The sequence below is a fragment of the Poecile atricapillus genome, chromosome 37 (assembly GCF_030490865.1).
Source record: "Poecile atricapillus isolate bPoeAtr1 chromosome 37, bPoeAtr1.hap1, whole genome shotgun sequence".
Classification (NCBI taxonomy): domain Eukaryota; kingdom Metazoa; phylum Chordata; class Aves; order Passeriformes; family Paridae; genus Poecile; species Poecile atricapillus.
The window spans coordinates 2,928,863-2,956,300 of record NC_081285.1 but is presented as its reverse complement, the minus strand read 5'-3'; the positions used below and the strand labels follow the sequence as shown (position 1 = coordinate 2,956,300).

The following is a 27,438-nucleotide window of genomic DNA, read 5'->3' as shown; positions in this document are numbered from 1 at the left end:
TGTCCGCGGGTTTCCGTGGCCTCCGAAAGGGGGGTCGCCGTCGTTTTGGGGCGGGGGTCGGCCGGGGGGGTCCCCTGAGCATGAGGCTGAGCTCCCGCTCCAGCACCTCCAGCTCCCTGCGGGCCACGGCGGCTTCTCGCTGCCGCAGAGCCTCGGCCTGGGAGCGCTGGGCCCGCGAGGCTCTGGCCACAGCCTCCTCCCGGCTGCGCAGCTCCTGGGGGACACCGGGGCTGGGGGCAGCTCGGGCTCCAAGGGGTTAAAGGGTCCCGGGGTCGTGGAGGTCACGGGGAGAAGGTGCAGCCCGAGGGACGGCAGGGCAGGGGAGCTGGTGAGGAGTTTGGGGGGTCCCGGGGGGGGTTTGGGGTGTCCTGGGATGGTTCCCCCTGTTGTTGGAGGGGTCTGGGAGTGTCCCTGGGGGGCTGGGGTGGTCCCAGGTTTTGGGGGTGGTCCCGAGTGTTGGGGAATGTCCCAGGTTTAGGGTGAAACTCAAGAGTTGGGGGTCCCAGGTGCTGGGGCGGGGTCCCAGGCGTTTTGGGGTGTCCCAGGTGTTGGGGAGGGGTCCCAGGTGCTCATGGTGGGGTCCCAGGTGTTGGGAAGGGGTCCCAGGTGTTTGGGGAGGGGTCCCAGGTGTTGGGGAGGGGTCCCAGGTGTTGGGAAGGGGTCCCAGGTGTTTGGGGAGGGGTCCCAGGTGGTGGGGAGGGGTCCCAGTTGTTGGGGAAGGGTCCCAGGGGTTTGGGGGTGTCCTAGGTGCTCAAAGTGGGGTCCCAGGTGTTGGGGAGGGGTCCCAGGTGTTTGGGGAGGGGTCCCAGGTGTCTGGGGGGGGGGAGGGAGGGTGCTGTCCCACCTTCTCCCGCGCCCTCAGCTCGTCGAAGAGCCCCTGGATCTCGCGGCGCCAGGATTCCTGCAGGGAGTGGAAGGACTCGGGGGGCCCCAGCCCCCCCGGCTCCAGCCCCCCCAGGCGCCGCAGGATGGTCCCGAAGCCCGGCCGCCGGTGGGGGTCCTGCTCCCAGCAGGCTGAAGGGGGAACCGGGGGTCTGGGGGGGCTCCTGGGGAACCCCAACCCCCCTCCTCAGCACCCCCAAACCCCTGAGGACACCAAAGATCCAGAATCCCCCAACCCCTCCGAGCCCCCTTGACCCCCAGACCCCCTCAGCACCCCCAGACCCCCCCAGCCCCCCCGTACCTGCCATGAGCTGGGCGAAGGGCGGGGGGCAGGTGGACGGGATGGGCAGGGTCAGTTTGTTCACGGCCACCCCGTAGGCCACGGCCAGGCCATCGATGCCCCGGTACGGCACCTCCCCGGTCAGCAGCTCCCACAGCAGCACCCCGTAACTTTGGGGGGCAGGACGAGGGGGTCAGACCCCCTCAGATCCCCCCAAAACCACCCCACAAACATCCAGGTACCCCGTAAGGCACCCGGACACCTCCCAGACCTGCAGCTCCATGACCCCGCAAAGTCCAGGGAACCACAAATCCCCCACCCAAGGGGTTGGGGCACCCCAAACTCCACCCCAGCCTGGAGATTCCTCCCTGCCGGGACCCCCAGGACCCTTCCCCACCTCCAGACGTCGCTGCCCTTGGAGAAGGTGGATGCCCGGATGACCTCGGGGGCCATCCAGGCGTAGGTCCCGGCCGCGCTCATCTTGGTCGTTCGCTGCCACTCCCGGGCCAGGCCGAAATCGGTGATTTTCAGCGTTTTCCCACTCACATCATCCCCCACAACCGGCTGTGCCAGCAGCACTGCGGGGCCACGGGGTCAGGGACCCCCCAAACAACACCTGGGGTCTCCTCCCCCCCGGGAAACCTCGGTCTCTGCGCCCCCCTACCCCACTGGGGACAGCCAGGACCCCCACCCTGGGGACAGCAGCAACGTCCCAGGGTGGGGATCCCAATCCAGGACACCCATTTGGGGTCCCTCGGCTTCCACATCACTGGGGACCCCAATTCCTGTGATCCCCACCCTGGGGACCCCAATGTCTGGGATCCCCCACTCTGGGGACCCCAATTCCTGGGATCCCCCCTTCTGGAGACCCCAATTCCTGGGATCTCCCCACCCTGGGGACCCCAATGTCTGGGATCCCCCCTTCTGGAGACCCCAATTCCTGGGATTTCCCCACCCTGGGGACCCTGTGTCTGTGATCCCCCCCTCTGGGGACCAAATTCCTCGGATCCCCCCCTCTGGAGACCCCAATTCCTGTGATCCCCCACCCTGGGGACCCTGTGTCTGTGATCCCCCCCTCTGGGGACCCCAATTCCTTGGATCTCTCACCCTGTGGACCCAAATTTCTGGGATCCCCCACCCTGGGGACCCCAATTCCTGTGATCCCCCACCCTTGGAGACCCTTGGGACAGACACCCCACCTTGAGACCCCCCAACCTCTGCGACCCCCACACCTACAGAACCTCACCGTTCCGGACCCCCCCCACCCTGCCCCATCCCAGACGCCCCCTCCCATCTCACCATTGCTGGATTTGAGGTCGCGGTGGATGAGGGGCACGGGGGGTCCCGGAGTGCAGGTACCGCATCCCCCGCGCCACCTGGCGCGCCCAGTCCAGCAGGACGGCGGGGGGGACCCTGCGGCCGGCCAGAGCCCTGGACAGCGGCCCCCCGGCCGCGAATTCCATCACCAGGCACAGGTGGGGGGGCTCCAGGCACACGGCTCTCAGGGCCACCACGTTGGGGTGTCGCAGGCGGGCGTAGAGCCTCGCCTCCCTCCTGAGGCTGGCAGCCCCCGCAGCCCCCGCGTCCCCCCGAGCCGCCTTCACCGCCACCACCTGGCCCCGCCACGTCCCGCGGGAAAACTCGGCCGAAGCCCCCGGCCCCGATCACCTCCTCCAGCCGCAGCTCCCCGAAAGCCGCCCGGGCCGGTTCCAGCCCCCGGAGGGGATGGGGAGCGGGAGCCCCCCGGGGATGGAGGGGAGGGAGAGCGGGACCCCCCCGGGGATGGGGGGACGGGGAACGGGAGCCCCCCGGGGATGGAGAAGGGGAGCGGGACCCCTCGGGGAGGGGGGGAAAGGGAGCGAGACCCCTCTGGGAAGAGGGGGGAAAGGGGGGGTGACGGGGAAAGAGGGGGTGAGGGGGAGTGGGACCCCGCCGGGGGGGATGGGGAGGGGGATGCTCGGCCCCACTCCATGGGGTGCTTCCCCCCCCAGCCCCAGCGATGGCGCTGGGGGGGTTTGGGGGTCCTGTGGGGGGCTGGGGGGGTCCTGGGGGGCTTCCTTGGTGCTCAGGGAGGCCCGATGGGCGCCCGGGGAGGGGAGGGGTCTATGGGTGCCCGGGGGACTCCATGGGGTCCCTTTCTGTCCTGGGGGTCACTGGGGTCACCTGAGCCCTCCAGGCGCTGCCTGTAAGGTCTGACAGCTCTGGGGGTCCCAGTGCAGCCCCCCCGAGGGGCAGGGGGAGGGGTTATGGGTCCCTGGGGGTCCCTATAGCTCCTGGGGGGTCCCCACACCTCACGTCAGTCCCTGTGGTCCCTTATAGCTCCTATAGGTCCCTTATTGGTCCCTTTAGCTGCCAGGGGTCCCTGCGGGTTCTTACAGCACCTGAAGGATCCTTGGGGAGTCCCTATGGATCCTTGGGGGTCCCAACGGCTCTTGGGGGTCCCTGGGGGTCCCTGGGGGTCCCAGTGGCTCCTGGGGGTGCCTACGGTCCCTGTTGCTCCTGCGGCTCCTCAGAGTCTCTGCAGGTCCCCGGGGATCCGAGGATCCCAGTGGCTCCGATGGATCCCTGCAGGTCCCCGGGGATCCCGAGGATCCCAGTGGCTCCGATGGGTCCCTGCAGGTCCCCGGGGGTCCCTACGCCCCTTTCCCAGCCGCCACAACCCCCTGCGGGTCCCAGAGTCCCTCCGCCCCCCGCCCCGGTCCCCTCCCTGCCCGTCCTCGATCCCCTCGGCCCCGTCCCGTCCCCGGGGCCCCCCGCGCCCCGTCCCGTCCCCGCCTGGTCCCGCCGGAGCCCCCGCGGCCCGGAGGGGGGAGGAAGCGGCGTCCGGCGGCGTTCCCGGGGGGGGGCAGGGGGCGGCCCGGCCGCTCTGGGCTCCCGGGGGTCCGGCGGTTCCCCGCGCTGGCTGAGGCGGCCCCGGGAAGGCGGAGCCGGGACATTGTCACCGGGACAAAGGAAAAGGAACCAGCGCCGGACGGGGCGGGCCGGGGGCACCGGACGCCGTGGTGGGGGGGGGGACCGGACGAGAGGCCGGCGCGGGGAGGGGGCGCGGCGCTGAGCCCGGCACCCCCCGGGACCCCCGCACGGGGCTGCGGGGAGGCGCTGCTGCCCCGGCGGCCCCACGGGACACCGTGAGCGGATCCCGGAGGGTTCACGGGGCCGGCGTGGGGAGGGTCCGGGCGGGGATAACGGGGTGGGGAGGGGTCCGGTGAGACCCCCCCCCCCTCCCGCCCCCGTTCCAGCGCGGGGTCCCCCCGGAGCCGCCGCGGCGCCGCTGGGGGGCGCCCTCTCCGCGGGGGCACGGCGGGATTGGCCCCGCCCACACCCGGAAAGGGGCGTGGCTTATTCAACAGAGTGGGCGGGCCAAGCAAAGGGCGTGTCCTATAGGGGGCGTGTCTTTCCCCGCCGCTCGTGACGTCATTCGCGCGCCTACCCGGAAGCGGCGCCGGTCGCGGGGGTCGGGGTGGGGGGGGGCGGGGGGCGGATTTGGGGGTCCCGGGCTGGGTTCGGGGGTCCCGGCGCCGCCATGGCGGGGGCGGCGGTGCTGCAGGTGCTCCGCCAGGGCGTTTGGGCCTCGCTGACGGGCGGCTGCTTCCTGGACCCTCAGCTGGGCGCCTTCGCCAACTGCGTCCGGCTCTACGTGTGGCTGTTCCTGCTCGGGCTCCCGCTCGGCCTCTACTCGGTGCACCGGGACGGGGGGGGGGCGGTTTTGGGGGGTCCCCCGGGGGTTGTGGGGCGGTGGGGGTGTGCAGGGGGGTGCTGACGCCCCCTCCCCTGGGCAGGCGCTGCCCCCCAGCCCCGCCGTGGCCGCTCTGTACTGCGGGCTCGTGGCCGCCTTCTTCGGGACCCTCAAGGCCGTCACGTTCCGGCTGCACGCGCGCCTGGACCGGGGGGACCCCGAGGGGGACCCCGAGGAGGGGGCGGCGGCGCTGCTGCCCCCCCGCAGCCCCGAGGAGCGGGACGGGACCCCCGGGTGAGTCCGGGGGGTCGGAGGGGAGGGGGCGAGTGGGGTTGAGGTGGGGGCAGGGGTCTGGGGGGTATTTTGGGGACCTGGGGGTCACCTCGTGTCCCCCTCCCCTCACCTGTGACCCCCACACAGCCCCCCCGGGGGGGGTCTGGAGCTCTCGGTGCTGCGCTGGCCGAGCGCGACCCCTCCCCAGCTCTGCGGCTTCAACCAGCTCTCGGTGAGTGGGGGAGGGGAGGGGGGAGCGGGACCCCCTCCCCCACCGTGTCCCCCCCCCCATAACCCCCCCCCCTGAGCGTCACCTGTCCCCAGGAGCTGCTGCCACACCTGGACACCGGGGCCGGGGGTGAGCGACACCGGGACCCCCCCCCGGTTTGTGTGTGTGTGTCCCCCCCCAAAACCCCCTCTCGTGTCCCCCCCCCCAAAACCCCCTCTCATGTCCCCCGCCAAACCCCTCTCGTGTCCCTCCCACTCTAAACCCCCTCTCATGTCCCCCCTCCCCAAAACCCCTCTCGTGTCCCCCCCAGAGCTCCGGGGCATCCTCACGGCCGCTGACCGGGACCGGCTGCGCTCGGTGGGCGGGGGGGGAGCGGGAGGGGTCCCCGATGGGGCTGGGGGCGATGCCAGGACCCCCCTGACCCTCCTCCTCCTCCCCACCCCGGCAGCCCCTGCAGGGCTGGGGTCCCGCCTGGCAGCCCCCCCCCATCGCCCCCCGAGGGGGGGGGTCCCAGCAGCGCCTGCTCCACCCCCCACCCCCCCGAGGACCCCCAGGACCCCCCCCTTGAAGGCTGGGGGGGCTCTGGGGGTGAGCCAGGTGAGACCCCCGCTGGGACGTGAGGGGGGGTGCAGGGGGGTGACCCCAAAACAGGGGAGGGGTCTGGGGGGGGGTCCCACCCCAAAAAGAGGGGGGGTCCAGTGCTGGGACTGGGATATTTTGGGGGTCCCAGCCGCACAATGGGGGGGCGGGGGGGGGTCCTGCCCTATACCTGGGGGGGGTTTTGGGGGGGTACTATGCAGCCCCACGGTGACTTTGGGGGGGCCCACATCTCTAATCAGCCCCTTTCCCTCGTGCGTTTCGGCCGTTTTTGGGGGGAGTCCCGGCACTGTTGGGGCTGATAAAGAGAAATCAATAAATAAAACTCATAACGGTTCCCAAAATCGCGTTTTTTGTTGTGTGTGTTTTTATTGGTTTTTTTTTTTTTTTTTTTTTTTGGTTTTCCCGCCACGCTCTGAGCGCGGGGGGGGGGGGCGATAATTTGGGGAGGGGGGTGCTGGGGGGGGACAGACGGACACCTGAACCCCTCAAATGGGGTGAGGGGGGGTCAGGAGGGGCCCTGTGAGCCCCCCAACCCCCCGGGGCGGTGGGAGGGAAGCGGCAGAAGGGAAGGGCGGGGGCCGGGGGGGGGAGCGCGGCCGCCGGGGCCCCTTGAGCCGCTGCAGCCGCTCGGAACGGGGGGTCCGGCACGGCTGGGACCCCCCCCCGGACACCGGGACCCCCCCCCAAGCAGGGGTGACCCCCCCACACCCCCATCTCAGGACGGTGACAGTGACAGGAGGGGTTATAGGTAGGAATGAGCGGGGGGGGTTATTTGGGGGGGGGGTCCATGAGGGTCGTGCCCAGGGAAGGGTCTCGGCCGCGGAGGGGGGCGGGGGGGGGGGTTACACGAGGGTCTCTTGGCACGGGGTGTCCCCAACCCCCGCCACAACCCCAAAACCTCGTGCCCAGCCCCCCCCCACTCCGTGTGACCCCCCCCGACCCCCGACCCTCGTGCGAGGCCTTTCCCCAGAGCCCCGACTTCTAATTTGGGGAGGGGTCCCAGGAGATTTGGGGTCCCCCCCCCTCCCCCCGAGTCCCCGCCCTGAGACACCTGTACCTGGAGGAGGAGGAGGGGGGTCACCCATCCTGTCCCCACCCCCAGATTAAGGTGGCTTTAACAGACGGGGGGTGGTCGAGGAGGGGCCGGGGGGATTCGGGGGGGGGGGCCCGGACGCCGCTTCCTTCGGTGGGGGGCGGGGGGGCCGGACGCCGGGTCCTGCAGCTGGAGAAGGGAAGTTGGGGGGGGGCGCCGGACGCCCGAGTTCACGCCGGGGGCAAGGTCAGGAGCGGGGGCTCGGCGTGCCCGGGGGGGGCTGGGGGTGGGGGGCTGCAGACGAGGGGGACCCCCGGGTGCTGGGGGTGAGCGCGGGGGGCTGGGGGGAGCTGTTGGGGGGCAGCATTTTGGGGGCCGTCGGCCGCCGACACTTCCTGGATGGCAGGAAACCGCTGGCGGCGGCACGTCCGGGCCCCCCCCCAAACATCCCCGGTGCCACAACTTCCCCCAGACCCCCCCCAAAACCCCCCAGACCCCCCCCCAGAACCCCCCGGAGTCGAGGGGCGGCTGGGGGCACAGCCAGGAGCCAGGCCAGGGAAGGACCCCGCTGTCCGGGGGGGGGTCCCAGGTGCCTCCTCCCCCCCACCCCCAGCACCGTTTTGGGGTCCCTGCAGCGGGGGAAGGGGGGGTAAAGGGGGTCTGGGGGTGTCTGGGGCTGGAGGGACGGACACGGAGCGACAGAGGGACACGGAGGTGGGGGGAGGGATGGGGAGCCCCCCCCGCTGACCCCCGTGTCCCTCCCCAGGTGTCACCGTCGCCCCTCGCCCCAGCGATCGCCGCGGCCGGAGCCCCCTCCCCAAACCGGGTCCGACCCCCATTGATCCGACCCGGAGAGGGGCGCGTGGGAAAAGGGGCGGGGCCTCCCGCAGGCGGGAATCCGCGGGCAGCCAATCAGAGCGCGGGGCTCGTTCCCACGTTCCCATTGACAAATCGCTGGGTGCGGGATCCCCGCTACAACCGGGGGGGTTCCGGGGGGGCGGGAAGGTCCAGGAGACCCCCGGGGGGCTCTAAGGAGTCCCTGAGGGTCTCTTGGGGTTCCCTGAGGATCCCGGAGGTCTAGGGGGGTCCTAGGGAGTCCCTGGGGGTCCCGAAGTGTCTCGGAGGGGTCCTGGGGAGTCCCTGGGGGTCCCGGGGGGGGGGTAATTGAGGGGTCCTAGTGATTCTCGGGGGGGTCTCGGGGGTGCCATGCAGTCCGACGACCTCTTCCTCCGCAAAATGCGGGGCCCCTTGGCCCGGCCGCCCCCGTCCCCCGCCCTCCCCGTGGCGGCTGGGGGGGTCCCCTCTCCGCCCCCCTCCCCGGGGGGAGCAGCCCCCCGGCAGCGCAGCAGCAGCGAGGCGGCCCTGGGGAGATCCCCGGAGGACGGGGGGTCCCCGGCGGGGGTCTCCCCCCGCAGCCGCACTCAAAGCCACGAGGAGGCTGCTGGGGGGGCCAGCCCCACGTCCCCCCGCTTCCGCGACCCTCTGCTGCTGCTGGGGCTGGCGGCGGGCGGGGGGGACCCCGACTTCTTCCCCCGCCCACCCTGGAGCCCCCTCCTCGCCCATTACGATGTTCAGAGCATCCTCTTCGATCCCACCGAGCCCCCCCCGGGCCCTCCCGGCCTCATCTCGGGGGCTTCTGCCGCTCACCTGGAGCCCGAGGAGCCCCCCGGGCCCCCCCGCGCCGCCCCCGGCCCCGAGGCGCTGGTGCTGAGCTGCCCCCGCTTCTGCTGCGAGACCGGGGGGGAGCAGGAGCCGGGGCTGGGGTCCCGCCGGGGCCCCCCCGGGCCCGGGCAGCTCCCGAATGCGGCGGTGGCGGTGCTGGAGGAGCCCCCGGCGGGGGCGCGACCCCCGCACCCCATCGAGCACAGCGATGAGGGCGCGGAGTATTACCGCAAATATTTCTATGGGAAAGGTGAGTTTGGGGGCGAGGGGGGGGGAATGGGAGTCGGGGGGGCGCGGGAGAGGGGGGATACAACTGCTACAGCAAGGGACAGGTGGGGAGGGGGCGGGGGAGTGGTGTTTGGGGGGCTGTGAGGGTCCTGTCCCCACCTGACCCCCCCCAGAGCGGCAGAAGCTGCCGGGTGAGAGCCCCCAGACTCCCGGGGGGAGCTGTGGGGGGGCTGGGGATTTTTGGGGATCCCGATCCCCTCCGACCCTCCCCCCCAGAGCACCACAACCTGCTGGGTGAGGACCCCCGGCTGGGGCCCGTGGCCGTGTCCCTGCGGCGGGAGGAGAAGGAGGGAGCCCGGCCCCAGGTGCTGCACAGGATCATTCTGCGCACCTGCCAGGTGAGGCGGGGGGCGCAGGGGAACCCGGGGCGGGGGGGAATCAGGGGTTTGGGGGTCCCAGAGGGGCCGGCCGGAGGCTCAGGGGTCGCTGGGAGTTAAGGATGGGCGGAATCAATGGGGTGGGGGCACCTGAGGGTCCCCAAAATCTCTACAGGGAACCCCCCCAGTGGGGGGGGGGGTTTCTGGGGGTGCTTCCCCTCCCCCCCAAAGTGACCACCCCCCCCTGTGCCCCCCTCCCCAGCTGCGGACGTTGCGGGGGTCGGTGCTGGAGGAGGCGCTGCCCCCCGGCTGCCGCCCCCCCGGGGCACGGGGGGTCCCCCGCGGAAGCTTCTGGAGCTGCTGCTGCCGGGGCTGGCGGTGGGGGGGCTGCGCCTCGCCCCCTCCCCCGCCGTGCAGGAGACCCTCCTCAAGCTGGACGAGCAGGGGGTGAGGGGGGCGTGGGGAGGGGTCTCGCACCAAGCCGGGGTGGAGGGCTCGGGGGTCTCTGCGCGTCACCCCACATGGGATGGGGGGGGTGGGAGGAGGATGGTACGGGAAACACCCCCAGGGGATGGGGGACACCCCCAGGGATGGGATGGGATGGGATCCATGGGAGGGGATGGGGTGGGATCCATGGGATGGGATCCATGGGGATGGGATCCATGGGGATGGGATGGGATCCATGGGGATGGATGGAATCCGTGGGACGGGATGGGATCCATGGGGATGGGATGGGATCCATGGGATGGGATGGGTTGGGATCCGATGGGATCCGATGGGACAGGGACCCCCGTGCGAGGTCCGTGCCCCCCCCCCCGGCCCCCCAGGTGAGCCGGCAGCGCAAGGTGGGGGTGCTGTACTGCCGGGCGGGGCAGGGTTCGGAGGAGGAGATGTACAACAACGAGGGGCCCGGAGCCGCCTTCGAGCAGTTCCTGACCCTGCTGGGCACCCGCGTGAGGCTGCGGGGCTTCGGTGGCTACCGGGCACAGCTGGACACCCGCAGTGAGCCGGGGACACGGGGGACACGGGGGGCATGGGGGACACGGGGGACATTGGGGGCATTGGGGACACGGGGGGCAGGGGGGACACGGAGGACACGGGGGGCAGGGGGGACACGGAGGACACAGGGGGACACGGGGATGTGGGGCTGGTTGGACGTGGAGGGGACAGGGGGGGATGTGGGGATTTGCGGGATACAGAAAAGGGGGGAACACGGGGGCTTGGGGGGTCATTGGGACGGGGTGGGGACACGAGGGGATGTGGGGCTTGGGGGGACATGGAGGGGACACGGGGGACGGGGGGGACACGGGACTGGGGGCACTGGGATGGGGACAGAGCGAGGAGAGGGGTGGGGGGACAGGGGGATGTGGGACAGAGGGGACAGAGCCACGGGGGGGTGGTTCCCCTGTCGGGGTGGAGGTTCCCCGGTCAGGGCGGGGGTCCGTGGCGGGGTGGGGGTCCCCGGAGGGGTGGGGGCTCAGTCCGTGCCCCCTCAGCCGACTCCACGGGGACGCACTCGCTGTACACGACGTACCACGGCTACGAGGTGATGTTCCACGTCAGCACCATGCTGCCCTTCACCCCCCGCAACCCTCAGCAGGTACGGGGGGGGGTCCTCAGGGGGGTCCCAGGCTCGTGGGGAGGGTCGCAGAGGGGTCACGAGGTCACGGGGGTCCTTAGGGTTTGGGGTCCCCCTCCAGTGCTGCTGTTCACCCTCGGCAGGTACCGGGAGCTCGGGGAGGTCCCTGGGGTCGTGGGAGCTGGGGGGGTCCTTCTGGAGACCCTCCCGTGACGGTTTTGGGGTCTCCGATCCCCCCGTGACACTTTTGGGGGCTCTGGACCCCCACAATGACACTTCTGGGGGCTCTGATCCCCCTCTGGACCCCCTCGTGACACTTTTGGGGGCTCTGGACCCCCTCGTGACAGTTTTGGGGGGCTCCGGACCCCCTCTCCTCCCCCGCAGCTGCTGCGGAAGCGCCATATCGGGAACGATATCGTGACAATCGTGTTCCAGGAGCCGGGGGCGCTCCCCTTCTCCCCCCGCGCCCTGCGCAGCCACTTCCAGCACGTTTTCCTCGTGGTGCGGGTGCACGAGCCCTGCACCCCAAAAACCTCCTACAGGTGGGGCCGGGGGTCCCCGAAGGCTCCTGAAGGGATGGGGGGTCCCCAAGGGGCTCAGACAGGGGTCGGGGGCTCATTCGAGGGGTCCCAGGGGTCCTCAAGGGGGTCTGGATGTGCCCGAGGGTCTCAAACAGGGGTCGGGGGGCTCATTCGGGGGGTCCCAGGGTCCTCAGGGGGGTCTGGAGATCTCTCAGGGTCTCAAACAGGGGTCGGGGGTTTTGGACAGGGGGGCTGGGGGGTCCCCAAGGGGTCCTGGAGGTCTGGGGGGGCTCATCCGAGGGTCTCCAAGATCTCCTGGAGGTTTCGGGGGGGCTTTCAGGTGCTCCGGGTGTCTCTGTGGCTCTCCGGGGTCTCTCCTGGATTTTTGGGGTCACACCCGACCCTCGGCTTGGGGGGGCTTGCGGGAACCCCGGGGTTCACCTGGGGGGGCTGGGGGGATCCGGGCTCTTTGGGGGCCTCAGAATTCCCGGGAGGGTCTCCCCAAATCCCTGTTGGGGAAGGGTCTCTGCTGCTTCCCGTGAGTTTCCCACGGATTTGAAGACCCTTAAGACCCCCTCCCCTTTTTCCACCCCCCTCCCTCAGCGTGGCCGTGGTGCGGCCGGAGGAGACCCCCCCGTTCGGGCCGGCTCTGGAGGCGGGGCAGCGATTTTTGGGGGGCTCGGGGCTGCGCCCCTTCCTGCTGGCCAAAGCCATCAACGGCGAGAACGCCGCGGCCCGGGGGGGTCGCCTGGGGGCCATGGCAGCCCGGACCCGCCGCCAGTTACCTGCAGGAGCTGCTGCGAGCCCACGGCGGGGGGACCCCGCTCCCCGCGCCCCCCCGGGGGCTCCCCACGCTCGGGGGCTCCGCCGGGGCGGTTCCGGTTCGGGAGGTTCGGGAGGTTCTGGCGGCGGGGCAGGGGCGGCGGTGGTGGCGGGGGCGTTGGTTTGGGGGGCGCGGGCAGAGGGGGGGCCCGGGGGGGTGGAGCTGCCGTGTCTGCTCGGGGTGGCCGCCGAGAGGCTCGTGGTGGTCGCCGCGCCCCCCGGGGCGGTCGCCAATCGCTGCGGGGGGGTCGCTCCCAACTCGGCCAAACAGAACCGGGGGAGGGGAGAGATCCCCCCAAAGCCCGGGGGGCGGCCGGGGGAGCCCCCCCGAGAGCCGGACACGGTCGCCAGCCCCCCGGGGGAAGTCGCCCCCCAAGAGGGGTCGGTGGTCGCCCCCCCGGGACCCTGTTCAGCTGCGCCTGCCGGGACGTGCTGGGCTGGGGCTTCTCCGAGGGGCGCCTGGAGATTTTCCATGGGGCGGGCGAGTGGCTCGGGCTGCGGCTGCCCCACGGCGCTGCCCCACAGGTGGTGGCCAGGCTGCAGGTGAGAGGCTGGGGGGGCTCGGGGAGGGTCCTGGGGGGGCTCGGACAGGGCAGTGACCCATGGGGACACCCCCGGGGGTCTCTGTCGCGGTGACCAGGGGGGCGGGGATCCCCTGAGCCGTGTCCCCCCTCCCCAGGCGGTGACACGGGGGGCTCTGTGGGGGTCTCTTTGGGGGTCTCTGTTACCCTGACCCTTGTTTGCCCTCAAGGCAGTGACACAGGGGGGCTCTTTGGGGGTCTCCGTGGGGGTCCCCGTGCCCCTGACCCTTGTGCCCCCACAGGCGGTGACACGGGGGGCGGGGGGCTTTGTGGGGGTCTCTTTGGGGTCTCTTTGGGGTCTCTTTTGGGGGTCCCCGTGTCCCTGACCCTTGTGCCCCCCCCAGGCGGTGACACGGGGTGCTCTGTGGGGGTCTCTTTGGGGTCTCTTTGGGGGTCCCCGTGTCCCTGACCCTTGTCTCCCCCCCCAGGCGGTGACACGGGGGTGCGAGGCTCAGGAGCTGGCGCTGCCCCGGGGGGCCGGGGGTCGCCGGGGGTTCCGCGTGGACCCCTCGGGGGTGGTGACGGCCGTGACCCGCTTCTCGTTCGCCGAGACCGCGGGGCTGCGGCCGGGGGCGCGGCTGCTGCGGGTGGGGCGCTGCCCCCTCCCCCGGGGGGACCCCCGGAGGCTGCGGGCGCTGCTCCGGCGACCCTCGGGACCCCTGACCCTGCTGCCCCCCGACCGCGACGGGCGGCCCCGGCGGTGAGTGCGGGGCTGGGCGGGGGGCGCGGGGGGATTTGGGGGGGTTGAGTTTATGGGGGAATGGGAGGAGGAAATGGGGCGGGGCACGGGGGGGGGACAAAGGGGCCGGGCCACCCCCCGCGTGTTCCCGGTGTCACCCCCCGGTGTCCCCCCCGTTTCCCCGCCCCGTGCCCCCCCGGTGTCACCCCGGTGTCCCCCCCCGGTGTCACCCCCCGGCGTCACCCCCCGGTGTCACCCCGGTGTCCCCCCCCGGTGTCACCCCGGTGTCCCCCCCCGGTGTCCCCCCCCCGGTGTCACCCCGGTGTCCCCCCCCGGTGTCACCCCCCGGTGTCACCCCGGTGTCCCCCCAGGAGTTTCTCGGAGCTCTACGCCCGCTCTCTGGAGCAGGGCCGGGGTTCGGGGGGGGACCCCGGCCCTGGGGACCCCGGCGGTGACATCGGCGACACCGACAGCGACTCGGGGGGCGACAGCGACGCGGGGAAGGCCGGGGGGGGTCCGGGGGGGCTGTCCCCCGACACCCTGAGGCTGCTGCAGGCGCTGGCGCTGGATGAGGAGAGCACCCCCTTCCCCCCCGGCCCCCCCAGCCCGGAGACCCCCAAAGAGCCGAGCGGCCGCGCCCCCAGCCCGTGAGTGACCCCCGGGCACGGGGAAACCCCCCCCGACCCCCGGGGAACCCCCAAAATCCCCCGGGAACCCCCATAACTGTCACCCCCCCCAGGCCCCCCCTGGCTGACCCCACTCCTGACCTGCTGCTGCCGCACCACAGCCCCCCCCCGGCTGCCGACCCGGTGAGTCCCCGCCACCCCCGGTGTCCCCCGCGACCCCCGTGTCCCCCCGGTGTCCCCCCCGAGACCCCCGTGTCTCCCCCGTGTCCTCCCGTGTCCCCCCCCGTGTCTCCTCGTGTCTCCCCCGTGTCCCCCCCGTGTCGCCTCCTGTCCCCCCCATGTCCCCCCGTGTCCCCGCTGACCCCCCCCGGTGTCCCTCCCGTGTCCCCTCCTGTCCCCGTGTCCCCGCTGACCCTCCCCGGTGTCCCCAGGGACCCCCCCCAGTTTCCGGTGGTCCCGCGGCCGCCCCCGAGCCCAGCCCCGCCCTGGGCCCCTCGCTGCGACATTCCCTGGGCAGGCGTGAGTGGCTCGGACCCCCCCGTGTCCCCCCCGTGTCCCCCCGGGGCCCCTCTGTGTCCCCCCCTCCATCCCAAATCCCCTCGGGATGTCCCCAAATCCCCTCCAGGTCTCCCCAAATCCCCCCTGGTATCCCCAAACCTCCCTGGGTGTCCCCAAATCCCTCTCGGGATGTCCCCAAACCCCCTGGGATGTCCCCAAATCCCCCTGGGGTGTCCCCAAATCCCCTCCAGGTGTCCCCAAATCCCCCCTGGTATCCCCAGACCCCCCCAGGATGTCCCCAAACCCCCCTGGGATGTCCCCAGACCCCCCCAGGATGTCCCCAAACCCCCCCGGGATGTCCCCAGATCCCCCCGGGATGTCCCCAAACCCCCCGGGATGTCCCCAAACCCCCTGGGGGTGTCCCCTGCCCACAGAACTCTCCCCTGCGGGGGGATCCCATGGGGGGTGTCCCTGTCCCGTGTCCCCTGGGGGGTCCCACCGCTGCTGGAGGGGTCCCCCACTGCTGTCCCCACCCCCCCAACTCCCCCCCAGTGCTGTCGGGGTCTGGGGACCCCCAAGAGGACGAGTGGGACGTCATCGCCTGCCTGGCCACGGCCTGCAGCGGGGTCCTGGAGGCCATCGCCCGGGGGGGTGAGGCGGCCCAGGGGGATTTGGGGGGCTGAGGGGGATTTGGGTGGGGTTAGGGGGTCCTGGAGATCATCACTGGGGGTTTGGGGGGTCCTGGATGCCATCACTGGGGGGTTCTGGAGGATTTGGGGGCTTTTGGGGGTCCTGGAGATCATCACTGAGGGGTTTGGGGGGTCCTGGAGATCATCACTTGGCGATTTGGGGGGCTTTGGGGGGTCCTGGATGCCATCACTGGGGAATTTGGGGGGTTTGGGGGTCCTGGAGATCATCACTGGGGGATTTGGGGGGTCCTGGATGCCATCACTGGAGGATTTGGGGGGATTTGGGGGGTCCTGGATGCCATCACTGGGGGATCTGGGGGGTCCTGGATGCTGTCACTGGGGGGGTTCAGAGGGATTTGGGGTGGGGGGATTTGGGGATCGCAGGGGCTGAAGGGATTTTGTGGGTCTGGGGGCAGTTGAAGCAGTTGGGGGGCAGGGGCTGGGGGCTCGCGAGAATGGGGAGGGTCTCAGGACCCCCCCAATTTGGGGTCTCACATCCCCAAATCCCCCCCCCCCTCCCCACCCAGGGCATCAACTCCGGGAGCTCCCCAATGTGGGGGTCCAGCAGAGCCCGGCGACCCCCGAGGATGAGTATGGATTGGGGGGGGAGTTTGGGGGGCACTGGGGGGGGCAGGAGTGTCCCCCTGGGGGGCACTGGGGGAACTGGGGGAACTGGGGGGGTCAGGAGGGTCCCCATGGGGGCACTGGGGGGTCCCCATGGGGGGCACTGGGGGGGGTCCCCATGGGGGGGTTCAGGAGGGTCCCCATGGGGGGCACTGGGGGGGTCAGGAGGGTCCCCATGGGGGGCACTGGGGGGGCTCAGGAGGGTCTCCATGGGGGTCCCGTCCCCCCCCAGGTCCCAGAGCCTCTCGGAGAAGGTGGCGCAGTTGGAGGCGGCGCTGAAGCGGCTGCAGGACGATCTGCAGGAGGTGGGGGGCACTGGGTGGGACTGGGAGGCACTGGGGAGGAACTGGAAGGGACTGGGGGGCACTGGGGAAACTGGGGGAACTGAGAGGGACTTGGGTGCGCTGGGAGGGACTAGAGAGGTCTGGGGAGAATCTGGGAGGGACTGGGGGGGACTGGGAGGGACTGGGGGGGACTGGGGTCGCTGTGGGGCTGATGTGTGGGTCTCTGTGGGGTGATGTGGGATGCCATGGGGTGATGTGTGGGTCTCTATGGGGCGATGTGTGGGTCATGTGCGGGTCTCTATGGGGCGATGTGTGGGTCATGTGCGGGCCTCTATGGGGTGATGATGTGGGTCTCTATGGGGTGATGTGTGGGTCATGTGTGGGTCTCTATGGGGCGATGTGTGGGTCATGTGTGGGTCTCTATGGGGCGATGTGTGGGTCATGTGTGGGTCTCTGTGGGGTGATGTGGGGTGATGTGTGGGTCATGTGTGGGTCTCTGTGGGGCAGGGGCAGGAGGCCCAGCAGCGGCTCCAGGCAGAGCTGCGCGGGCTCCGCCGCAGCGCCCGGCGGCTGCAGCAGGGCCAGGACGAGGCCAAGGAGCGGCTGAGCCGCGTCACGAGGCTGCTGCGACCCCCGGGGACCCCCGAGAGCCCCTGAGACCCCCGGGACCTCCTGAGACCCCCCCGGGGACCCCCTGAGACCCCCCGGGACCCCCCTGAAATCTCCCGGGACCCAGGAGAGCCCCTGAAACCCTCCCGGGACCCTCCTGAGACACCCCGGGACCCCCCTGAGACCCCCCCCGGGGACCCCCTGACCTTCCCCTTGGGGACCCGCCCCGACCTCCCAGGGGACCCCCGGGGGTTCCCCCCCGAAGCCCCCGCGAGCTGTGGGACCCCCGCAGGACTCGGGGACACCCCCCCCCCCCGTGTGCCCCCCACTAACTGTGAAACTGAAACTGTGACACCCCCCGTGTGTCCCCCCCCACCCTTGAGTGACACTGGGAACCCCCTTGTGACGCTGGGACCCCCCCTTGTCCCCCTCCATGTGACAATGTGACACCGGGACCCCCTCGAATGACACTGGAACCTCCCGATGTCCCCCCCCGAGTGACACCGGGACCCCCTCGAGTGACACTGGACCCCCTCTTGTCCCCCCCCGTGTGACACCGGGACCCCCCCGTGTGACATTGCCCCCCCCCTCGTGTGTCCCCCCCCCCCCCGCAGGTGACACTGGACCCCGCCCCCGACCCCTCCCAACAATAAAAACCCTTCGGCCTCGGCGGTCCCGCCTGTGATTTGGGCTCCTCCCAGTACATCCCAGTACATCCCAGTACATCCAGTACATCCCAGTACATCCCAGTTCCTTCCAGCGCTACCCCCAGTACCTCCCAGTACGTCCCAGTGCCCCCCAGTGCATCCCAGTACATCCCAGTTCCTCTCAGCGTTCCCCAGTTCCTCCCAGTACATCCCAGTGCTCCCCAGTGCCCCCCAGTCCCTCCCAGTCTCTCCAGTCCCGCCGGTTTAAAGCGGTTTTTTTAAACGGTGATGCCCCAAATTCCCCCCAACATCCCTCAAAGGGTCCCTCAAACATTCCCGGTTTTACCAGCTCCATTCCCGGTGTTCCTGTCCCATTCCCGGTGTTCCCAACCCCATTCCCGGTGTTCCTGTCCCATTCCAGCCCCATTCCCGATGTCCCCAGCCCCATTCCCGGTGTTCCCAGCCCCATTCCCGATGTTCTCAGCCCCATTCCCGGTGTTCCTGTCCCATTCCAGCCCCATTCCCAGTGTTCTCAGACCCATTCCCAGTTCCATTCCCGGTGTCCTCAGCCCCATTCCCAGCCCATTCCCGGTGTTCCCAGCCCCATTCCCGGTGTTCCTGCCCCATTCCCGGTGTTCCCCTTCCCATTCCCGGTGTTCCCCTCCCCATTCCCGATGTCCCCAGCCCCATTCCCCTCCCCATTCCCACCCCACGGAGATTCCATCAAATTCCGGACTGACCCCGGGAAGAGCCGGTCCCGAATCCCTCGGGAATATCCTGGGGATGTCCCTTGCGGGGGTTCCCCGCTCCCATCGCAGCTGCGGGATGCGGGAATGGGATTTTCCCGGGGGGGATCCCCCAATTCCGAGCCCCCCCCGATCCCATCCCCCCTCCCCCGGAGCTCTGCAGGCTCCGCCCCACGGGGGACACCGGAGGTGGCTCGGTGACACCGGGGGTGGTTCGGTGATACCGGGAGACACAGGGCAGGGACATCGGGGGGTGGCTCGGGGACACCGGGAGACACAGAACAGGGACATAGGGGGTGGCTCGGGGACATCGGGGGTGGTTCGGTGATACCGGGGGACACAGGACAGGGACACCGGAGGTGGCTCGGTGACACCGGGGGTGGCTCGGGGACATCGGGGGGACACAGGACAGGGACACCGGGGGTGGCTCGGTGACACCGGGGAACACAGGACAGGGACACCCGGGCAGCGGCGGGGCCATGGCGGGGCTGAAAACGGCGAGCGGGGAGGAGATCGACGGCTCCTTCGAGCTGCGGGTGGAGGTGGAGGAGGGCGAGGATGTGGGGCAGGGAGGTTCCGTGGGGCAGGGAGAGAATGTGGGGCAGGGAGGTTCTGTGGGGCAGGGAGGTTCTGTGGGGCAGGGAGGTTCTGTGGGGCAGCCCCACGTCCTCACCCTCTGCGTCACCGGGGAGCTGCACATCGGGGCCCTCACGCGTCGCATCGCGGAGACCTTCGGTGAGTGACCCACGGCACCTCCCTGCCCCACGGCACTGCCCCATAGCCCTGCCCCATAGCCGGACCCACGGCACCTCCCTGCCCCACGGCACTGCCCCATAGCCGGACCCCCAGCCCTGCCCCATAGCCGGACCCACGGCACCTCCCTGCCCCGTAGCCCTGCCCCATAGCCCTGCCCCACAACCCTGTCCCACAGCCCTGCCCCACAGCCGGACCCACAGCCCCGACCCCTCCCCACCAGGGAACGACCCCCGGCTCCCCCCCCGCTTCCCCCCCCGGGGCTCACTCGGCCGTGGTGGGGGGAGGGGCAGCTGTTATCAGGGGGTCCCGGGGTCCCCCCACTTCCCGACCCCCTCCCGGATTCCCCTGGCCGGGCTGATAAAGGGACCCGCGGTCTATAAATAGCTCAGGGAGCGCCCCTCCCCCCCCGCCCCCATTCGCGGTCCCCCCAAGCCCCCCCCCGGCTGTGGTTTGGGGGGGCGGGGTGACCCCTGTGGCCCTCGAAGCCCCCCACGAGCCCACTCACCCCAGTTTAGACCCCCCCAGACCCACCCCGGCCCCTCAGAGATGTCCTGGGCATCCCCCAGCCCCCCAGAGCCCCCCATAACTCCCCACAACCCCATTAAACGACCCCCAGAGCCCCCCTAAAACCCCATTAAAGGACCCCCAGCCCCCCAGAACCCCCCCATAACCCCATTACAGCCCCCCCGCACCCCCGATGTAGTTTAGGGGTACAACAACCCCTCCCCCACAGCCCCTTTTCCCCCCCCAGCCCCACTCCAGCCCCTCCTGAGCCCCCCAAGCCCCCTCCAAAAGCCCCCCCAGCCCCACTCCAGCCCCCCCAAGCCCCCCCTGCCCGCAGGGGACCCCCGGGACTGGTCGGACCACGCTCTGTGGTGGGAGCAGCAGCGGCGGTGGCTGCTGACCCCCGGCCCCACCCTGGACGCGCTGGGGGTCGGGGGGGGGTCCCGGCTCCTCTTCACCCCCCGGCACCGCCCGCTGCGGCTGCGCCTCCCGGCCGGGGGGGTCCTGAGGCTGCGGCTCAACTTCGCTGGGACCCCCGGGCGGGCGGTGGCGAGGGTCTGCGGGCTGCTCGGTGGGTCTGGGGGCTGCTCGGTGGGTCTGGGGGTCATTGTGTGGGTCTGGGGGTCATTGTGTGGGTCTGGGAGTCATTGTGTGGGTCTGGGGGCTGCTCCGTGGGTCTGGGGGGTCACTGGGAGGTCACTGGAGGGGTCTGGGGGCTGTGGGGGGGTCACTGAGGGGTCACAGGGGGGCTCTGGGGGCTGATCGGGGTCTGGGGGGTCACTGGGGGGTCACGGGGGGTCACAGGGGGGTCACTGGGGGTTCTGGGGGCTGATGTGGGTCTGGGGGCTGCTCGGTGGGTCTGGGGGACATTGGGGAGGGGTCTGCGGGCTGCTTGGTGGGTCTGAGGGCGTCACTGGGGGGTCACAGGGGGGCTCTGGGGGCTGATGGGGGTCTGGGAGGTCATTGGGGGGTCACTGGGAGGTCACTGGGGGGTCAGGGGGGTCACTGGGGGTCACAGGGGGGTCACTGGGGGGTCAGGGGGGTCACTGGGGGGTCAGGGGGGTCACTGGGGGGTCACAGGGGGGTCACTGGGGGGTCACTGGAGGCTGATGTGGGTCTGGGGGCTGCGGGGGTCCCGCAGGGATCCCCCACCCCGAGGAGCTCTCGCTGCTGTGGCCGGAGCGGGGGGAGGGGCCGAGGGGCCGCGACGCCCCCCAGGCCCCCCCCGACCTGGACCTGACGCACCTGAGACCCCGGGCAGGTGAGCGGGGGGAGGGGAGGGGGCACCGGACCCCCCCCCAGTGCCCCTCCCCCTCCCCCCAACCCCCTCCTGTCTCCCCCTGCAGACGAAGCCCCTCCCCCCGCGCTGCCCCCCGAGCTGCTCCAGCCCTTGAGGGTCCCCAGATTTGGGGTTCGGGACCCCCTGGGACCCTCCCGGAGCCCCCCCGGGAACGCCCTGGCCCGGCGGGCGCGGCTGCACGCGCGGTGAGGGGCGGGGCTTAACTGGGCGTGGATCGAGTGGGCGGGGCTTAACCGGGCGTGGTATGAGTGGGTGGAGCTTAACTGGGCGTGGTCCGTGTGGGCGGGGGTTAACTGGGTGCGGTCTGGGTGGGCGGGGCTTTATGGGCGTGGCCGGTGGGGCGTGGTTTGGGGTTTGGGTGTGGTGGGGGCGTGGCCGAGCTCAGGCCCCGCCCCCCGCAGCTGGTTGGATGTGGGGCGGTCGCTGATGGAACAGGGCGTGGCCGAGGATGAGGAGCTGCTGCTGCTCTTCAAATACCCCTGCGCTATGGGGCTGGACCCACAGGTACCCCAAAACACCCCCAGGTACCCCAAAATCCACACCAGGTACCCCCAGATCCACCCCAGGTACCCCAAAATCCACACCAGGTACCCCCAGATCCGCCCCAGGTACCCCAAAATCCACACCAGGTATCCCCAGATCCACCCCAGGTACCCCAAAATCCACACCAGGTACCCCCAGATCCACCCAGGTACCCCAAAATCCACCCAGGTACCCCAAAATCCACCCCAGGTACCCCAAAATCTACCCCAGGTACCCCAAAATCCACCCCAGGTGTCCCCAAAACCCACCCAGGTATCCCCAAAACCCCCCCAGATATCCCCAAAACCCCCCCAAGTGTCCCCAAAACCCCCCCAGGTATCCCCAAAACCCCCCCAAGTGTCCCCAAATCCCCCCCTGGTGCTCCCCAAACACCCCAAGAACTCCCAAACCCTTGAGGTGCCCACGCCGGGGGGGCTTTGGGGGTGTCTGGGAGGGGTTTTGGGGGTCCCCCGGGGGTCGCAGCTGCCCCCAGACGCCCCCCGGGCCCCCCAGGACGGGCTGCGGCTGGAGCTGCTGCAGGAGCAGGCGCTGGGGGCTCTCCTGGCCGAGGACATCGACTGCACCGAGGAGCAGGGGATGCTCTTTGCTGCCCTCCAGGTACCCCAAAACCACCCTGGGACCCCCCCGGAGCACCCCAAAACCTGCTCCGGGTCACCTGGGAACCCCCAAAATGGACCAGTACTCAAAAACCTCCTTAAAACCCACCCTGGGACCTCCACAAAATCCCTCTGTACCCAAAAACCTCCTTAAAACCCACCCTGGGACCTCCACAAAATCCCTCTGTGCCCAAAAACCTCCTTAAAACCCACCCTGGGACCTCCCCAAAATCCCTCTGTACCCAAAAACCTCCTTAAAACCCACCCTGGGACCTCCCCAGAATCCCTCTGTACCCAAAAACCTCCTAAAATCCCTCCCTGGGAATTCCCAAAATTCCTCTGTACCCAAAAACCTCCCTAAAAACCCTCCCTGAATCACCTGGGACCCCCCCAAAATATCCCTGTACCCAAAAATCTCCCTAAAATCCCTCTCTGGATACCCCGGGACCCCCCAAAACCTGCCCCGGACCACCTGGGGCACCCCAGAAATCCTCCTGTACCCTAAAATCCCTCCCTGGATCCCCCGGAACCCCCCAAAATCCCCCTGGGACCACCCCAAACCCCCCCTGACCCCTCCCGACCCCCCCAGTACCAGATAGAGGGGCCGGAGTGGGGGGATGGGGGGAACCCCCGGGACCCCCCCGAGCCCCAGGACCTGGACACGGCCCTGGACAAACTGGAGCTGAGCCTGGGGGGCAGCGGGACCCCCGGGGCAGAGGTGAGACTGGGGGCACTGGGGGGCACTGGGAGGGACTGGGGGGCACTGGGGGGCACTGGGAGGGGGATTGGAGGCACTGGGAGGGGGATTGGGGGGCACTGGGGGGCACTGGGAGACACTGGGATGGGGATTTGGGGTCTGAGGTGTTGTTTAATGGGACTGGGAGGCACTGGGAGGGGAACTGGGGGGCACTGGGGGGACACTGGGGGATGCTGGGGGGCACTGGGAAGGGGGAATTGGGGGTCTGAGGGAACTGGGAGGCACTGGGAGGGGGACTGGGGGATGCTGGGGGGCACTGGGAAGGGGGAATTGGGGGTCTGAGGGAACTGGGAGGCACTGGGAGGGGGACTGGGGGATACTGGGGGGCACTGGGAAGCGGATTGGGGGGCGTCTGAGGGTTTGTTTAATGGGACTGGGGGGCACTGGGAAGGATTGGGAGGGGTACTGGTGATACTGGGGGGCACTGGGAGTAGGATTGGGGGGCACTGGGAGGGGGACCGGTGATACTGGGAGGCACCGGGATGGGATTGGGGGTTCTGGGGGGACACTGGGATGGGATTGGGGCATTCTGGGGGGGCACTGGGAGCCCCCTTTGGCCATACTGGGAGGACTGGGGGGCACTGAGGGGTCCGGGGGGGTCCCCAGGAGGAGCTCGGAGCCCCCCCTGAGCTGGAGGAGGAGCTGGAGATTCACAGGTACCCCCAAACCCCCTCCCCCAATTTCGGGGTCTCCCCAGGCCCCTCCCTGTGGCCGTTTTGGGGTCTCCTTTGACCTCCCCCCTCCCCAAATTTGGGGTCTCCCCTCCCCCCCCAGGCCCTCGCCGTGGCCGTTCCGGGGGTCCCGCCCCACCCGGGCTCTGCTCTCGGGGTCGTCGCTGTCGCTCTGGACCCCCCCAGGCTCGGGGGGCACCCGAGAGCAGCTGAACCTCCGCGGTGAGACCCCCCAAAAACCCCTCGGACCCTCCCCCAAATCAGCCTGAGACCCGCCCCAGCACCCCCAAATCCCTTGGGACCCCCCCAAACTCTCCTGCGACCCCTCCCAGGGTTCCCAAATCTTCTCCAGATCCCTCTGGGACACCCCAAATCCTCCTCGGGACCACCCCAGAGCACCCAAATCCCCCCGGGACACCCCAAATCCCCCTCGGGACCAGACCAGAGCCCCCAAATCCCCCCAGATCCCTCTGGGACACCCCAAATCCCCCCCGGGACCACCCCAGGGTTCCCAAATCCCCCCCGGGACCACCCCAGAGCCCCCCAAATCCTCCCCAAATTCCTCTCTTGGCTCCCCCAAATTCCCCTCTGGCCTCCCTTTAACTCCCCCCAACTCATTTGGGGCTCCCCCATCTCCCTCCCTGAGCCCCCATTTCCCCCCCAGACCCCCCTGGGACCCCCCTGACCCCCCTTTTTTCCCCCCCAGGCTGTGAGGTGACCCCCGAGGTGGATTTGGGGGCGCAGAAATTCGGCATCAAAATCCGGATCCCGACGCCGGGGGGGACGAGGGAGACCCTCCTGCGGTGCCGTGATGTGGGTGGGGGTCCCGGGGGGGGTCCCGGGGGGGTCCTGGGGGGTCCTGGAGGGTCCCGGGGGGATCCTGGGGGTCCTGGGGAGGGGAAATGGGAATTCGGGTGGGGGTCCCAAAGGGATTTGAGCGTCCTGGGGGGCTCTTGGGGAGGTTTTTGGGTTTTTTTTTTTGCGTTCTCGGGGATTTTGGGGGGTCTGGGGAGAGTTTGGGGGCCCTGGGAGAATCTGGGCGAGGGGCTTGAAGGAACTCGAGGGTTCCTGAGGGAATTCCGGGGGGGATTTTTGGGGTTTCAGGAATTCAGAGGGGTCCGGGAGGGGCTGGGTGGGAATTTTGGGGAATTTACGGGAATTTGAAGGATCCCGTGGTTTTCTGTAGGATATTTTTTTTTTTTTTTGGGGGGGGGGTCTCAAGGAGCTCGAGAACTCCTGGGAAACTTTGGGGATTTCACAAAGTTTTTGGGGGGGGGGGGGGATCCGGGGTTGAAATCGGAAATTTTGGGGGTCCCATTGTTCCTCCAGCCCCCCCAATTCGCCCGCTGGCTCTGCGGCTGCCGCGTGGCCTCGGGGGGGGGGTCCCCACCGGCCTCAGAGCTCCGGGCTCAGATCCGGGGGATCCTGGGGGTCCTGGGGGTGCAGCCGGACCCCCCCGGGACCCCCACCCGGCCCCCCCCGGACCCCCGGCGGCTGCTGCCCCCCCGCTTCCATCGCCGGCTCAAAGGCAAGCAGGTACCGGGACCCCTCCCCACCCCCCGAGCCCCCTCCTCACATTTTAAACCCCCCCCCAAACCCTCCCAGAGCCCCCCCTCACCTCCGAGCCCCCTCCCCAGTTCACCCAGCGGCTCCTGGAGGTTTTGCACCGGGTGGGGCCCCTGAGACCCGCCCAGGCCCGGCTGCGCTTCGTGGAGACCTGGAGGGCTCTGCCCGGCTTCGGACTGGGACACTTCGTGGTCAGGTACTGGGAGGGGACTGGGAGGGACTGGGAGGGACCGGGAGGAGACTGGGAGGGCACAGGAGCACACTGAGGGGAAACTGGGGGGCACTGGGAGGGACTGGGAGGGACTGGGGGGCACTGTGAAGGATTGGAGGGGGACTGGGGGAGACTGGAGGGGGACTGGGAGGGGACTGGGACGCACTGGGAGGGATTGGGAGGGGACTGGGAGGGACTGGGAGGAGGGTCCCAGGTGTTCTAGGGGAATCCCAGCTTTGTTTTCGGGGTTCCCAGTTGTGTTTTCAGGGTCCCAGTTGTGTTTTTGGGGTTCCCAGTTGTGTTTATTTTTGGCTTCCCAGTTGTATTTTCGGGTGTCCCAGCTGTATTTTCAGGGTCCCAGCTGTATTTTCGGGGGTCCCAGCTGTACTGTCGGGGTCACAGTTGTATTTTCGGGTGTCCCAGCTGTATTTTTTGGGGTCCCAGCTGTATTTCTGGGGTTCCCAGCGGTATTTTTGGGGTTCCCAGCCATCTTTTGGGGTTCCCAGCAGTGGTTTTGGGGTTCCCAGTTGTGTTTTCGGGTGTTCCAGCTGTATTTTTGGGGTTCCCAGTTGTATTTTCAGGGTCCCAGCTGTATTTTCGGGGGTCCCAGATGTATTTTCGGGGTTCCCAGTTATATTTTCGGGGGTCCCAGCTGTATTTTTTGGGGTCCTAGCTGTATTTTCGGGGTTCCCAGAGGTGTTTTGAGGGTTCCCAATTGTATTTTCGGGTGTCCCAGCTGTATTTTCGGGGTTTCCAGAGGTGTTTTTGGGGTTCCCAGCGGTGTTTTTGGGTGTCCCAGTTGTATTTTCGGGGTTCCCAGCTGTATTTCTGGGGTTCCCAGCGGTGTTTTTGGGGTTCCCAGTTGTATTTTTGCGTTCCCAGCAGTGTTTTTGGGGTTCCCAGTTGTATTTTCGGGTGTCCCAGCTGTATTTTCGGGAGTCCCGGCTGTATTTCTGAGGTTCCCAGCGGTGTTTTTGGGGTTCCCAGTTGTATTTTCGGGTGTCCCAGCTGTATTTTTTGGGTGTCCCAGTTGTATTTTCAGGGTCCCAGCTGTATTTTCGGGGTTCCCAGAGGTGTTTTGGGGTTCCCAGCGGTGTTTTTGGGGTTCCCAGCTGTATTTTCGGGGGTTTTTGGGGTCCCGCAGGTTTCGGGGTGCAGCGCACCAGGAGGTTTTGGCCGTGGGGCCCTCGCGGCTGCTCCGGATCGAGCTCGGATCCGGCGCCGTCACCCGGAGCTGGAGCTACAGCGACCTGCACCAGTGGGATGTGAACTGGGACAGCCAGCAGGTGAACTGGGAGCACTGGGAGCACTGGGAGCGCTGGGAATGGGCTGGGAACGGGCTGGGAAGGACTGGGAGCACTGGGAAGGGGCTGGGGAGGATATGGAATGGGCTGGGAGGGACTGGGAGTGCTGGGAACGGGTTGGGGGGGACTGGGAGGGACTGGGAATGGGCCGGGGGAAATTGGGAAAGGGCTGGGAAGGACTGGGAGCACTGGGAATGGGCCGGGGGAGCACTGGGAGGGACTGGGAATGGGCTGGGGGGAACTGGGAGGAACTGGGAATGGGCAGGGAGGGGCTGGGAGCGCACCCAAAGCCACTGGGAAGGACTGGGCGGGACTGGGAAGGACTGGGCGGGACTGGGAAGGACTGGGAGCACTGGGAAGCCGCACTGAGGTTTTGGGGAGGGGTCTCACCCTCCGTCCCCCCCCCCAGGTGCGGCTGTGGCTGAGCGGTGACGTCACCCTGGGGCTCCAGGTGCTCTCGGCCCCCCCCCGGATGCTGCACCAGTTTTTGGGGGGGTACCTGGCCCTGGCGGGGGGGTCCCGGGACCCCCGGGAGCTGCAGAGGCTCATGGAGGGGGGGTACGACCCCTGAGCCCCCTCCTCAAAAATGTCACCCCCCACCCCCACAAGGCTGAACACGATCCTGGCTCAAAGGGACTGCGGCGTTTGGGAGGGGCTTGGAACCCCCAAATCTCTGTGGGAGGGGTTTGGAACCCCCCAAATTCTTGTGGGAAGGGTTTGGACCCCCCCCAAATTCTTCTGGGAGGGGCTTGGAGTCCCCAGATCTCTGTGGGAGGGGTTTGAAACCCCCCAAATCCTTGTGGGAGGGGCTCAGACCCCCCCAAATTCTTCTGGGAGGGGTTCAGACCCCTCCAAATCCTTGTGGGAGAGGTTCAGACACCCCCAAATCCTTGTGGGAGGGGTTTCAAACCTCCCAAATTCTTGTGGGAGAGGTTTGGATCTCCCCAAATCCTTGTGGGAGGGGCTCAGACCCCCCCAAATCCTTGTGGGAGGGGTTTCAAACCTCCCAAATTCTTGTGGGAGGGGTTTGGACGCCCCCAAATCCTTGTGGGAGGGGTTTAGAGTCCCCAAATTCTTCTGGAAGG

At 69.4% G+C, this 27,438-nt stretch overlaps 3 protein-coding genes across 3 annotated transcripts in view; 2 read left to right on the top strand and 1 right to left on the bottom strand.

Annotated features, from left to right (window-relative positions):
- The window catches only part of LOC131591052 (uncharacterized), a 5,879-nt gene extending 1,192 nt beyond the window's left edge, over positions 1 to 4,687 (bottom strand). The window contains 9 exon segments of the mRNA XM_058861480.1: positions 8 to 214; positions 845 to 1,014; positions 1,184 to 1,332; positions 1,560 to 1,740; positions 2,462 to 2,501; positions 2,503 to 2,796; positions 2,798 to 3,265; positions 3,874 to 4,447; positions 4,593 to 4,687. Coding sequence (XP_058717463.1) covers positions 8 to 214; positions 845 to 1,014; positions 1,184 to 1,332; positions 1,560 to 1,740; positions 2,462 to 2,501; positions 2,503 to 2,796; positions 2,798 to 3,265; positions 3,874 to 4,447; positions 4,593 to 4,687 — 2,178 coding nt within the window.
- A 2,463-nt stretch (positions 4,688 to 7,150) lies between these two features.
- SIPA1 (signal-induced proliferation-associated 1) lies at positions 7,151 to 16,810 on the top strand. Its single transcript, XM_058861645.1, is given in 20 exon segments — positions 7,151 to 7,219; positions 7,740 to 8,885; positions 9,140 to 9,261; positions 9,503 to 9,553; positions 9,556 to 9,687; positions 10,068 to 10,242; positions 10,737 to 10,840; positions 11,204 to 11,361; positions 11,944 to 12,121; positions 12,123 to 12,245; positions 12,248 to 12,392; positions 12,569 to 12,705; positions 13,172 to 13,443; positions 13,794 to 14,069; positions 14,162 to 14,231; positions 14,480 to 14,567; positions 15,099 to 15,197; positions 15,763 to 15,826; positions 16,092 to 16,164; positions 16,651 to 16,810. Coding segments are annotated over 19 exon segments (3,123 nt in total). The 5' UTR covers positions 7,151 to 7,219; positions 7,740 to 8,179; the 3' UTR covers positions 16,801 to 16,810.
- Positions 16,811 to 18,532: 1,722 nt separating this feature from the next.
- On the top strand, positions 18,533 to 27,001 carry LOC131591145 (fermitin family homolog 3-like). The gene is made up of 14 exons (XM_058861621.1): positions 18,533 to 18,880; positions 19,743 to 19,976; positions 20,547 to 20,666; positions 20,752 to 20,890; positions 21,107 to 21,209; positions 21,741 to 21,845; positions 22,434 to 22,562; positions 23,208 to 23,257; positions 23,376 to 23,494; positions 23,979 to 24,085; positions 24,602 to 24,808; positions 24,910 to 25,034; positions 26,194 to 26,335; positions 26,763 to 27,001. The coding sequence occupies exons 1-14, from the start codon at positions 18,625 to 18,627 to the stop codon at positions 26,922 to 26,924; spliced, it is 1,998 nt and encodes a 665-aa protein (XP_058717604.1). The 5' UTR covers positions 18,533 to 18,624; the 3' UTR covers positions 26,925 to 27,001.
- The last annotated feature ends 437 nt before the right edge of the window (positions 27,002 to 27,438 follow it).